Genomic DNA, 13,881 nt, shown 5'->3' with positions numbered 1-13,881 from the left:
TTGAGCTCAACTCTGTCATGGAATTTGGACAGATAAATGATTGGCCAAATGAAAAATATGCAATGAAAATTGACTTCATCTGAAAAATATGAAGTTTGGACGAATAGTCCCAACAGCTGAGAGTATAAAGGCTATATGGAGATATTGAAATATGATTAGTATTATATTGCAAAAAAAATCCTTGATATAGATTTGTTTATTCTAACAAATATTGTCAAGGTTTTGTTGTTTATGCAAATGCAGACATTTATTGAAGTCTGTTCTTCAAACAATCTATTTGTATGTGAGGAATTGTCATATTATCATTTCACAAGATGTGTGACTTTTCTTTGAAGAGAAGATTCCAATAATAATGAAGAAGCTGATGTTTTCTTATCTCAATTGAAAGAAGAATATTGAAGGAGACTGAATAAATCATATATTTCATCAAAGTTCTTTGTCAGACACGATCTTCAACAGAATGATGAAATAGATGTTCAAGAAATTCCTTCAAGTGATAATTTGGCGGAATAATTCACGAAGGCATTGCCGATCTCAATATTAGAGAAGTTGTTATACAAGCTTGGAATTCGGCGTCTCCGAGAAATAAAGTGATATTTTCATCAGGGGGAGGCAAATACGCGCTGTACTCTTTTTTCCTTAGCTAAGGTTTTATCCCACTGGGTTTTCCTGGCAAGGTTTTTACTGAGGCAGCAAGAAATGTGTATTACAAGATATGTGTACTCTTTTTCCTTCACTAAAATTTTTTCCTCCATGGTTTTTTCTTAGTAAGGTTTTAACGAGGCACATTATCTATGGACATCCCAGGGGGAGTGTTATGAAATACATATTTATATGGATGTCCACTAATCAAATATAACTCCCACTACTCTTCTCCATTATGTAGATAACCCCCACTACTTCTTACCATTATGGATGTAACTCCCACACCTCCATGATCTTCCCCCATGTTCTCAATAGTTAATACCATGTTTATGGAGTCCCTTTGTATTACCTATATCATCCTATAAATAGAGGGTTTGGGCATCACATTGTACACACTTGAATACATGAAGAAATAAGATTCTCCCCTCTCTTTCTCTCTACATTGTTGTATATCTTCTTGTTTTATGTTATTACTTTGAGCTAAGTTTCGTAACAGTTTCTTCTTTTTTATCGATCACCTTTATTTTTCTTCTTTTCTTTGCTCTTTGGATATCGGCCACTAATTTTCGTTCACTCTATTTTGTAAAACTAAAGTTAGATTTTTTGAAATCGTTTTAATTATCTCGGTTTTTTTTCGATATCAGTACGATTCGATTAATATTCTTTTTAAATATCACGTAGGGGTCGCTAGTAGAACGCGATAATATGCAGGCTTGCATAGAACTTAAGCAAAACTCGCTACACATTTTACTTTTTAAAAAGTAATGAATCGAGGGAATATGAAAGATGACCAGAATAAAGATCCATCCTACTATTTTACAATAACGTAAATAAATTCAGGAAAGACAAGCAAATATAAACCACACGAGTTGAAAGATATTAGTTAAGTTGGGACTCAAGAATAGAATCAATCAGAAAATTAAATAGAAAAATCTAAAAAAGATATCCAATACCTTCTGGCTTGCCACTCAAGATTGCCAAAGAAAAAGAATTTAATGAGTTGTTACTTTAAACTTAAATTATATGCTTCATATATAAATTACCGTTCAATTTTTCATATACAAATTACGTCTTTATATTAATTATGATTCCATTTCGGTTTTATTTATAAAAAAATCTACCCTATTATTCTGTTATATTATAAAATTATACAACAACCTATAATTTTATTTTATTTTTTAAAAACTTATAATGCTGACATTCAAAGTTGAAAATGGAGTAGCAAACTAGATTCTTTTCCTTTTTGAGCAAGTCAGAGCTGATTAACTAACAAAATGGTGAAGAAAAATATTACGTACATTTTTTTCTTTAACTAGGGCCAAAAGAATATATTTGGCATAATAGCCTAATAGGCACTTGTATTTCTTCTCATTTGACATCCCGGCCCCGTTACTCTATAAAGTTTCAAGTGGATACCTGAACTTGTTCAAATATGATATTCTAAACACCTCCACAGCTGTGTGTTGCTCACTTGCTTGACGTGGATGACATATCAGTGTCCCCGTCAGATTTTTCATGATAAAATAATAATTTACTTTTTTCACATTATTTAAAAACTATATAATTTCTTTTCATATTTTACTCCTTCATCTACTTTATTTTTCCTTCATGAAAAGCACATTTCTTCGGTCACATCATTGATGGAGAGTTCCATTACATATTTACTTCAAAATTACAGATAAATAATTAAGACCCATCAAATATCTTTACTCAATTTGAAGAAAACTTGATAATTTATTCAATGATTAATAATCACTATCCTTTTTCAGTCACTATCCCATAGAGAGTTCCAGTGCAAACTTGAAGATTACAACAAATTTAAATGAGACTCATCAAGAATCTATACCCAATCGAAGAAAGTTGAAATCCTTATTTACAAAGCCCACTGGAACCAACTGAAGTCAAATCCCACACTTATAATTAGCTAAAACAGAAAATCAATTGAATCTTCATAGGTTTCATTTGAACTCTACTGGAAGAATGGAGGGAGAAAGAAGAAGAGGAAGAGAAGAATGGAGGGGAAGAAGAAGAGAAATGGGGGATGGGGAACGGATGGTACTAACGAGGGAGGAGGAAGGACTCTTCAGCCTTTTTTTATTTTTCTTTCTCTCTTTTAACTTTAATTTCTGCCTCTTTTTTTTTTATTTTTTCTTCTTATTTTAATCTTTTAAATCAAAATTACGGTGCTCACTCTCTTCATTCGCGTGCATTACACGCATATTGTCCAGCTCAATTTAGTCAATGCCACGTAAGTTGGGTCAACGGTCGGAGGGGCTTAAAATAATATAGAGTAAGGAGACCGGGATGTCAAATAGAAACAAATACGGTCATCTATTAGGATATTCTGCCAATATATTTCGCTTGAACTTTTTTTCTTCTCCATGAAATAGTAAAAAGTTTACTTTTAATTAGTTAGAATGCCTTTGCTTTTAATTATTTAGAGTCTTTGAAGAAACTGATGGCAGAGGATGTTCCTCTTGCCATTGAACGGAAGAGAATACAAACTATTATGGTGTTAATTATTGCGCAAATTTGATCGCTTAAAAGCTACTCCCTCCGTTCCAGTTTATGTAAACCTATTTCCTTTTTGGTCGGTTCAAAAAAGAATAACCCCTTTCTAAATTTGAAAACAATTTAGCTAAACTTCCAATTCTACCCTTAATGAGATGCTTCTATAACCACACAAATACTCTGGATTCCTCTTTAACTTGTTTAGGACCACAAATTCAAAATTTTTTTATTTTTTCATAAACTCTGTGCCCAGGTTCACATAAATTGAAACGAAGGGAGTAATTAATGATGACTTCCATAAAAATTTTACACCCCCTACAAAAAGCTAGAGCTAGCTACTCAGCATTTGGTAAGAAGGGCTAAGACTTGGTATTATTTCTTTATCAAGTTAGGTTTATAGGACTATTGAGTTTACTTTATTCCAAAGTAATTAGCACCAAAGAGCTATCTACTTAACATGCAATTGAGTATATGCTGCAACGACTATACTATTGTTACAAAATGCGGTATGATATGACATTTTCCTAGAGTTTCTAATTGAAGATTCCACCAGAAAGAAAAGGATTTAGATATGTTGGATGTTGCCTTAAATTTGATCAACCGGCCGAGTTGTTCTCTTCACCATGGTTCTGCTTAATCCCACTGCAACAAAAGAAATGTGGCAATTTGACTCGATCACAAGCCCTGCAAGTTGTTTGCATCAACATGTTGTCAACAGTGTTATTATGCATAACTGTGGTACTTGAAACAAGGAAAAGGAAACTGGAGGACATAAAAGCAGAGAGAATTGGGAGCACATGCTGATATTCTACATTTTTCTGTCAAAAATATTTTAAATAAAATTGATAGATAATAGTAGAAGGAAACATCACATTTTATGCCATTGCCTTCCTAATTGTAAACGTAGATAAGCATCACGGTTGCCTATAAACTACTACTGACTAAGATAAGCATCATAATCGCTATAAACTCAAAGGCAAAGATCACACAGTCCCTTTGAAATACCAGCTCCAGTGGAATTTGCACAATTGCAAAACAAGGACACAATGATAGAAAATTAGAAAATTATCAAAATACATTAAGAGATCATACTAATAATATCTTGTATGTTAAATCCAGCAAGATATCACCTCAGACCACATAAAATATTTAGAAAAGCAACCAAGCAACTTTACGAAGGAAAGACCTACTCATGACTTTTGAGTTAGGATTAATGCATGACTAATAGTTTGCTTTCTGTTCATAGTTATCTATGAATTCTGTACAGTATGATTTTAAAACTTTTTAACCTTCATCTGCTTCAAAACACAGTTAAACCAATGCACTCAACACATGGCACTTTGACCCTCTTTAATTTGAAGCGAAATTTTAAACCTGAAGTGCTTCAACTAAAATCAAATCAATTTTGGCAATCATAAGGAACAATAGGACCTAATCAGAGATGTTTCTGACCTGCAATTGACAACTGGGACTGAAAATGTGTTTAGTTTAAACTGAAGGAGCAAATAGGAGACAACTGAACGTCTCCAAACAGTTAATTTTTCAACGAGACAGTACTGCCTTGGTTTAAGTTCTCACATTGAATGCTTCCATTCATTTATCAGTATGAAATTTCAAGAACTACAGGAGTATAAAAAGAAAAAACAAAAAGTTAATTAAACATCCAAAAGAAAGTTAACAAAACGTCAACGAAACAAAGGCAAAAATAGCTAAGCAATCCAATGTGTAAACTCAATACACAAAGTTGTGATCTAAATACTCTATTCCTTCTTAATTTTCTTGGATTCATTGGTTGCGCAACCTCCTCTATTGCTCTATTTTGTACTGGCTAAGGTTTTTTCATATTGAAATTATAAAAACTTGCCCTTGAAAGCTAGGTTAATTTCATTTTACAGAGATCATAAAAGCATATATATTTTGTCAAGAAATTCAAATCAGCTCTTCTAAATTCAAGAGTGTACAGGTTAAATGACACTCTGCGGATTTTGCTTCAAGTTTAAACATTTCAAATACAACTTGTTTACTTTTGCTGGAAAAGCTCTTACTTGCATCGAATAATCACTGGAATGGGTTTTAGAGCCTTTGGTCCATTCCTTATGCCTCTCTTGTGAGGGGAAACCTGCATCATCAACCACAACCCATAAAAGAAATGCAGTCAGATGTAAATTCTTCAACTCATTCCTTCCCAGAGAGCACCATCCCACATCCAAACAATCCCCCCCACACAACTTCAGAGCATGTATTCATGTTATGCACACATGTAACAGACTAGGGAAATCTAAACAAGTCTGCCTAGTTAATATGCGCAACCAAAGAAAAGAGTATCACAAATGGTTAGTCAGTTAGTGTAGTAAAGAACAATGGCATTTAATGGAACAAGGATCAGATCCCGGTCTATCATTGATCCTCAAGGGAAAAAATGATAGAACAGAAAAAAATATGGAACAGAGACTGCAGCAGCAAGAAGAGAGAGGAGTTTCCGTCGATATAAATATCCATTAATGTGTGAAAGCGTATCAGCCTTGCTACTACTCAGCACGTAAAGTCAGCCGAATGTGTTAACAGCAGTCCTAAGTGGCAGCTAACTTCAGAATATTTGTTGAGACATTTAGCTTATATTGCCTCTAATTGCAATGAACAGGCAAAGACTCAATAATTCCTATGATTTCAGTACTATAAATCTATCCTATTAGCAGAAATCTTAAGGGATTCAATGGATTAAACTTCAAGTGTAACTAGAGACTACATGTACTTAACTGATCCACACAGCCAAATCAAGTTTAAGTATTAAAGAGTACCTTTAGTTCCTAGATGCCATATGGCAAACCAAAGGGATATCTCCTAGTATGTGCCAGGTAAAATGTTTTTGAGAGAACACAAAACTAAAAGAACCGAAATAAGGGAAGCAGCACGCAGACAAATATTTTAAAGAGTTGCTTATATCAACTCAGCAGTGATTGATGTTATATGCAAAATGCCAAATAGCTTTAAAAGTAGTTGAGATTCCTCTAGAGAAATCTTGTAGTTAGACAATAGCCCAGTGCCAACCATACAATATTATATAAAATGCAGAAAAGCAGTAATACAAAAAAAAAAAAAAAAAAAAAAAAAAAAAAAAAAAAAAAAAAAAAAAAAAAAAAAACGAATGTACTAACCTCCCCAACTATGATCGTCTACAGAACCAAAATGACCGGTCAATGACAAATACAAGTGAAACAATGGATAAATGAGTACATAGCGAACCTAATCTGCCAAATGAGCATGATATGCAAGAATTTAAGAGCCACAAAGCAAAATCCCACAATATCTTTTAGGGAAACACTTCATGATACTCACATTGGCCGAGTTAAATTTAGACTTTTAACTATTATAAGAAATTCATCTTGGTGCCAATGTAAAAGGAAAAAAAATCGAACCTTCTTTTTAGGAACAGCCATAAGCTCCATGGACCCACCAATGACAGGTGAATTTGGAAACATATATCCTATGTTACTGTTACTGTTGTTGTTATTATCATTTTCAGGCAAAACCAACGACGGTGATGTAGCCGTCGGCTGATTAACCACGCTATCTAGAGGCGAAGGTCGGGCCGTGATGTGAAGAACTCGTCGGAGACCGGATTTAACGCCGGCGATGGTCCCGCCGGCCCGTAGCATCGCTGCACTTAACGCCATTTTTGCTGAAAGTGAGCAGTAGAAAGCTTAGAAGGTGAAAGACTGAGGGCTCGGTGGTCACATGGGCCGAATATTATGGGCTGTCTCCCTTTTGCTATTTGGGTTCAAATGTAAATGGGCTCAAAACGGGCTTTTGCATCTATACCCAGTTTTGGGGTCACAATTTAATCTATACCCATTTTGCAAAACTTTTTGCAAGCCTACACACTTTACGATCAACTTAAGGCCAAAAGATCAGAATCGCAACCAACGTTTTCGTGCACTTAAGGCCAAATAGATATAAAGTGCAAATTGCCCAGAAATAGAAATTTGTTTTCGAATTTTAACAATCAAATATACGATTTAATACCTAAATCTACTCTAAATGAGCTCAAATTTGAAACATAACCTCCAAATATCATCAAGAACAAACTCCAATCATCAATTTGACAAAACAACAATAAATCTAACGAACACATTTTGCAATTAAGAAAAAGAAGAAGAAGAAGAAACCATAAGCAATAGTAAAAAATAAAGCGCCACAATATCTCACCACAGTAAAATATTATAAAATACCTTAAAATATATTCATAAATACCATATAAAATCACCGTCACACGAAGAAGAAGAAGAAGAAGAAGAAGAAGAAGAAGAAGAAGAAGAAGAAGAAGAAGAAGAAGAAGAAGAAGAAGAAGAAGAAGAAGATGTCACGACCCAAAATCCCCCCGAAGGAGTCGTGATGGCACATAGTCTCTAAAACTAGGTACGTCTAACATTAATAGAAATAACGACAATATTTGCTAACATCGAACAATTTCGAAATAGAAATCTTTGTACAATTTACAATCCCAAAACCGGTAGTACAAGTCATAAGCCTTTCTAGGAGTAGTTATACATAATGAATACATCACTGCTCCGGAACAAAAGAAAACAATGGAAATAAATACAATAGAAGATGATTTCGGTGCTTGCGAACGCCCAGCAGGTGTACCTTGAAGTCTCCAGCCACACCAAGCATAAGTCTCAAAACCAACCCGATCTGAAGTACCTGATTCTGCACAAAAAGATGTGCAGAAGTGTAGTATGAGTACACCATGGTGGTTCCCAGTAAGTATCAAGCCTAACCTCGGTAGAGTAGTGACGAGGCCAGGTCAAGAAACTACCGAATATATAACCCGCAGGATATGACTTAAATCTAACAAGAGAGGACTATCAAAGTAATACCAATAGCAGAAGGATATCAAATTGCAAACAGTAGTAACGATAAGAGGAAAACACGAATGACAACGAGAATTAACCAAGTAACTAAACAACAACATAGTTGGGGTCGGATGAAGCATAAATAAGTCAAAGTAGGGAAAACGATGTTAACTCAACCAATTGAATCGTTTCTAATACACAATTTCAACAATCCCAATCCTCGTAATTTCATATCATAATCACAACTTCCAAACCTTTAACACACATGGCACCTTGTGCCCACATATTTCCATCTCACTTTGCACGGCAAAATCCACGTGCTACTCAGTACATAATATTCGTGTCACATGCTAATTAAGGTGTCCAAGAGATTTTTACTTATATATCATAAAATAATAGTACATTTTGTAGACCAAGTAGGAAATCAGTGAGAAAGATGGGTTTATTTTAGAAATCATTTGAGTGAAGAAGAATAACATTTTCAAATAAAATACAACATCGAATACGCTATTGAATTTAACATATTAAATTAAGACATAATAGAGATTCCTTTTTAAGTGAAATAAAAACCTCAAACGGGTTAAGGATATTAAGTTGGGGAATTAATTGAAGTAAAATGTAACAACTATTAGAAATAATAAATACCAAAATATACGACGAGACTTAACCTAGAAGTCACACAAGGTAGCATGATATTAATTTTTTTATTTTAAACCACTATATTACTAAGAGCTAAGCAGGGCAGGAGGTAATGACTCAACGTAGTAAATTCACTCTGAAAATCAATTCACCAGAATAATAGTATTAGGAAAAGAGCTCAAGGAATTACGGCAAGACAATAAGTCAATGACAATAACTCGATCCTCAGAACACAATGAAAACCAGTAATACAGATTATCAGAGTTTCGTACGAAGGAACTGAAGCCAATACAATAAAACAGGGGATACCAAAATACAAGATATGTTGCGAAGGCAACCCGATCCACCATATAATATTAATATCATAAGTCACCCTTATTCCACCATATCAATTCACCCTTATTTCACCTGTTGCTGCGTGCAACTCGATCCCACCGTACAATATTAATATCACATTAATATAATATGTTGCGGCACACAACCCAATCCCACCATATAATATTAATATCACAATTCACCCTTATTTCACCATAACAATCCACCCTTATTTCACCTGTTGCGGCGTGCAACCCGATCCCACCGTACAATAACAATATTACAATATGAATTTCCTCCCTTATTCCACTACCTCCCTTATTTCACATGTTGCGGCGTGCAACCCGATCCCCTGTACAATAACTTAAATCAACAACAACAATTCAATAACTAAATTTACTAGAACTTCTACAATCGAGGGTATGAGTACCCGACAACAAGGGAACCACGTGAAATCAAAGGAATATAACAACTTTTACAAAATGACAAGACATGTAATGCACGTGATAACTAAGCAAACAATCACAACAATTTGGACATGTAGCAGATATGCACAAAGTCATAGAAGAACTCAACAATTAAGAGGTAACAAGACAATAAGGAAGGCAGTGACTTCAACCAAGGCATACAAGGGCCAAATAACGAGTAAGAGGTAAATATATGCTAACAACATCATATAGAGCATGTAAAAGTAGTCTAAGAACGAGATACCACATGTTATGACAATGTAATCAAAAGCATAAAAAGAGACTAGACAATATAAACCGGTCAATACCACATATAGGCTGTGTACCCACTCGTCACCTTGCGTACATGGCTTTCACATAACAAGATAACACAATTCCTAAGGGGTGGTTTCCCTCACACATAGTTAGACAAGACACTTACCTCAATTCGGCCAACTCAATACTCAATTTGGCTTTTCCTTTACCAATTCACCATCGCTCGGTCCAATCTAGCAGAAGAAGACTTAGATACATCAAACAATGCAAGAGAAAATAATTTCAATTAACAAAGCTATGATCCTTATACAATTTGCAAAAAGTCAACAAAAGTCAACTCCCCGGGCCCGCACCTCGGAACCTGACAAAATTAACAAAACCCGAACACCCATTCAATTACTAGTCCAACGATAATAGTTTCACTCAAATCCGACTCCGAATCGATATTCAAAACTCAAAAATTCTTTATAAAATATTAGACACAACCCCCAAATTTCACTTTGAAATCATCAATCAAATGCCTAAAACGAAGATGGATATATGAAATATAACTATAATCGAGTATAGAGCACTTACCCCAATCCATATAGTGAAAATCACCTCCAAATATTGTCCAAATCCGAGCTCCACAACTCAAAATATGACCAAATGAACAAACTTTCGATAGTAAGTATTTTTTGCCCAGCTGTTCATCCTCGTTTTGCATGCCAAATAATCCCGAAACTCGCTTTTGATGCCTCCAATGGATTCCTTGTGAAATTTCAGTCAAGTTAGGCTTTTGAATCACTCTATTTGACCTTATAATGAAGGAAATATGTTGGTTTCAATATTTAAAAATAGTGCAGATTTTTAAATACGAAGTCAGTGACAATTTCGTAATTAATCTAAAATCTAGCAGCCCAATTCTTAGTAAAATGACCATAAAGTCCTCATACGATGTCCAAATTTGGCGATTCTTTTTGCTATGGCTCCTTAATTACGATACAGATCTAATGCTTCAATTAAAAAAAAATTGGATTTCATTTGTCTGATGTGGTACCATTTATGCTTGAAGAAACTACGTCGAAACATAAGAAAAATGAGCGCAACACAGCCCAAACCTATCCGAAATCACCCGAGCCCCTCGCGACCCCGTATGAACATACCAACAAGTCCCATAACAAAATACGGACCTACTCGAGGCCTTAAATCACGCATAACAACATCGAAACAATGAAACACACCTCAAATCAAACTTAATGAACTTTTGAACTTTCGATTTCCAAAAACTAGCGCCGAAACATATCAAGTCAACTCGGATTGAACTCAAATTTTGCACACAAGTCCTAATACATCATACGGAGCTACTTGTGCCCCCAAACTATCGAGCGAAGTGCAAATTCTCAAAACGACCGATCGGATCGTTACAAAAGAGGAGAAAAAGACCTAGAATTGTTTAAAAAGCGGGTAGAAATTAAAAAATAAAATAAAAAAGTAGGCAAATATTAAATGTGAGCGATCAAATAAGGCGTTAGTGTAATTTTTGGTTCTATTAGTTAGCACAAAATTGCATCGGTCACCATAAGGACTGGTCTTTATGTTTTGTCCTCATTTTTTATTTTATTGTGAAAATAGGCTTTTTAGTTTATTTATGTTGCATTGTTCTTCTTTACCAAGAACACCATAGTTGTTTAATTTTAGAAGTTTGAAATTCTAGTTTGGGGGGAAGGGGGAGGGGTGAAATTCTTGTTGGTGTCGTGGAGCGGATCGTAAAAATAATTTTGATGGATACTTTTAATTGTTTAAATAGTTGGGTTGAAAAGAAAAATATCATAAAGTAAAAATAACTGAAAATATTCCTTGAAAGTATAGAGTGACATTTCAGTTACAATGAGCAAAATAAAATTACCTTTTAGTTACAAAACAAAGTAAAAATAACTTGCTTAAACAATTTCCGCTAGTTCAGTGACTTCCTAAGAAATCAACTCCTAAAAAAAAATTAAAAGTCTAAAAATTACTCTAATTAATTCATCCTCATTTTCTAAATATCACAATCAAAAGGGATTAGGATAATATTAGTTACCAACTTTAACTACAAAAATGTGGTTAATTATTTTGATTTTCTTCCGGTGTTCACTGATGCTCTTTCTTCAACCCCACTTTCTCACAACAAATAAACTTCCCATAAGGCTTCTACAAAAATGTGACTGAAAACCATAGAATAATTTTCAATATGTTAGTATTACTTATTAACAAGATGGTGAATGTCCATTCCTTTTGGAGTAACTCACACTAACTTTTCAATTATATATGCCCATAACTCTCACTACTCATCCTCATTATGTTTATAATACTCACATTTTCTATGATCTCAAATGCTTAATACCATATTTATATTATTATTTTTGTATATCTCTGTATAATACTATAAATAGAGGACGAGAAATCATATCGTATATGTATACTTCGAAACACTTGGATGAAATAAGAAAGCTTTCATCTCTTGTCTCTCTTTATCTCTTATTGTTCTTGCTTTCATCTTTTGATATATTGTACTAACTCTTTTAGCTTGATTTCACAATACCTAATCAGCATAAGACGCTAGCCAAATTCATCTCTAAGTTGTGTTTATTTGCTTCTTTGAAACAAGGTGCATTTCCTACGGAAACCTTTTAATATGGAATCTGCTTTACGTTTAACTTGTAATTATGCTCACTACTATCTAACCTTACAAAATAGAATGATCATTCATCTCGCATGCAAAACGGAGTGACTATTATAATATTTGGTTGATGTCATATACTTTCAATTTATCAATTGTAAGCAAAACAAAACTTGACACCTAGCTACCAAACTAATGTGTTTAATAGATGTATAATTGTATGTCCCCTTCAAATAGTACTTTTTGACTCGTTTACCGTTGAATCTTGCCCAATTTGAACGAAATTTTTTAACATTTAGTTCTTGGACTTCAACTGTAAAGATTGTATTTGGAGACCTGTCGCTTTAGTTTTGGAGGCGTGAACAGTAGCTTATGAACAATTTAGATGTGTTCATTGCTTAGCCGGGAAATTAAAACAGAAAAAGAGTTTCTTTTGAAAAACATCTGTAACGATCCGGTTGGTTGTTTTATTTGTTTGAGACTTGCGGAGATGGTTGGTTTGGTTCCAGGAAGGTTTCGAGTGAATTGGAATACTTAGTTCCATTATTGAAAGCTTAAAATGTAAGAGTTGATCAAGATTTGACTTTTGCGTAAAGAACCTCGGATTCATATTTTGATGGCTCTATTAAGTTCGTATGATACTTTTAGACTTAGGCGTATATCCGAAATTGAATTTGGAGGTTCCTAAGATGATTTGGCTCTATTTTGCTAAAAATTGGCCATTTGAAGGTTCAAAAAGTTCATAAGTTTGACCATGATCGGGTTTGGATGATTGTTCCGGAACTTGAAATAGGTCTGTTTTGTCATTTGAAACTTATGCAAAATTTGATTTATTTTGAGTTGGTTTGGTGTGAATCGGATGCTTGGTTGTGAATGAATAAAGCTCTTGAACTTGAAGGTTTGCATGATGTATTTTGGTGTTTGATTCTTGGTTATAGATGTTATTTTGATATTTTGATCTTACGAGCGGGTCTTTATAAGGTTTAAATAATTGTGTGGATATTTGGTGTGGGGTCCAAGGGGCTCGGGTGAGTTTTGGATGAATTATTGTTTGCGAGAGGTTCAGATTTTGCTTATTCTGCAGACCTTGCAATTGCAATGGTCTGCTCGAAATTGTGGTGGACCGTAATTGCGGAGTCTTGATCGCATTTGTGACGGCTGCCTAAGAAGGCCAGCTTTGAAGTTGTGATTATCACAAGATAAGTGCATTAAGTAAATGCTTTCGCAGGTTCAATATAGATGAAGCTTAGATTTTCACTACACTTTTAGCTATGTACTTCAAATTGAGCATGAAACACTATCCTTCTAATAATAATGAGAAGAAAGATATGAAGAAAGTTTCTTATGCTTTAGTTGTTGGCAGTTTGATGTATCCAATGATTTAAACAAGATCAAATATTGCTCAAGCTGTTGGTATTGTTAGTCATTTTCGTTCTAGCTGTGTGCACGTGATTTTTGCCCGACCCAAAATACTCCTACATAATCACACAATAGATTTTTGTAGGTCATTTTAATTTTATAGAATTTTTAGGAATATTTGTTCAAATGTTTGCAT

At 34.3% G+C, this 13,881-nt stretch overlaps 1 protein-coding gene across 1 annotated transcript; it reads right to left on the bottom strand.

Annotated features, from left to right (window-relative positions):
* Nucleotides 3,450-6,916, bottom strand: LOC109244389. Its single transcript, XM_019411476.1, has 3 exons — nt 6,573-6,916; nt 5,202-5,275; nt 3,450-3,840 (listed from the first exon to the last, which is right to left on the bottom strand). The coding sequence occupies exons 1-3, from the start codon at nt 6,828-6,830 to the stop codon at nt 3,753-3,755; spliced, it is 420 nt and encodes a 139-aa protein (XP_019267021.1). The 5' UTR covers nt 6,831-6,916; the 3' UTR covers nt 3,450-3,752.

Source organism: Nicotiana attenuata, chromosome 2, assembly GCF_001879085.1.
Source record: "Nicotiana attenuata strain UT chromosome 2, NIATTr2, whole genome shotgun sequence".
Taxonomy (NCBI): Eukaryota; Viridiplantae; Streptophyta; class Magnoliopsida; order Solanales; family Solanaceae; genus Nicotiana; species Nicotiana attenuata.
Note: the sequence above shows the minus strand (reverse complement) of the source record. Positions and strands in the feature narration are given on the sequence as shown.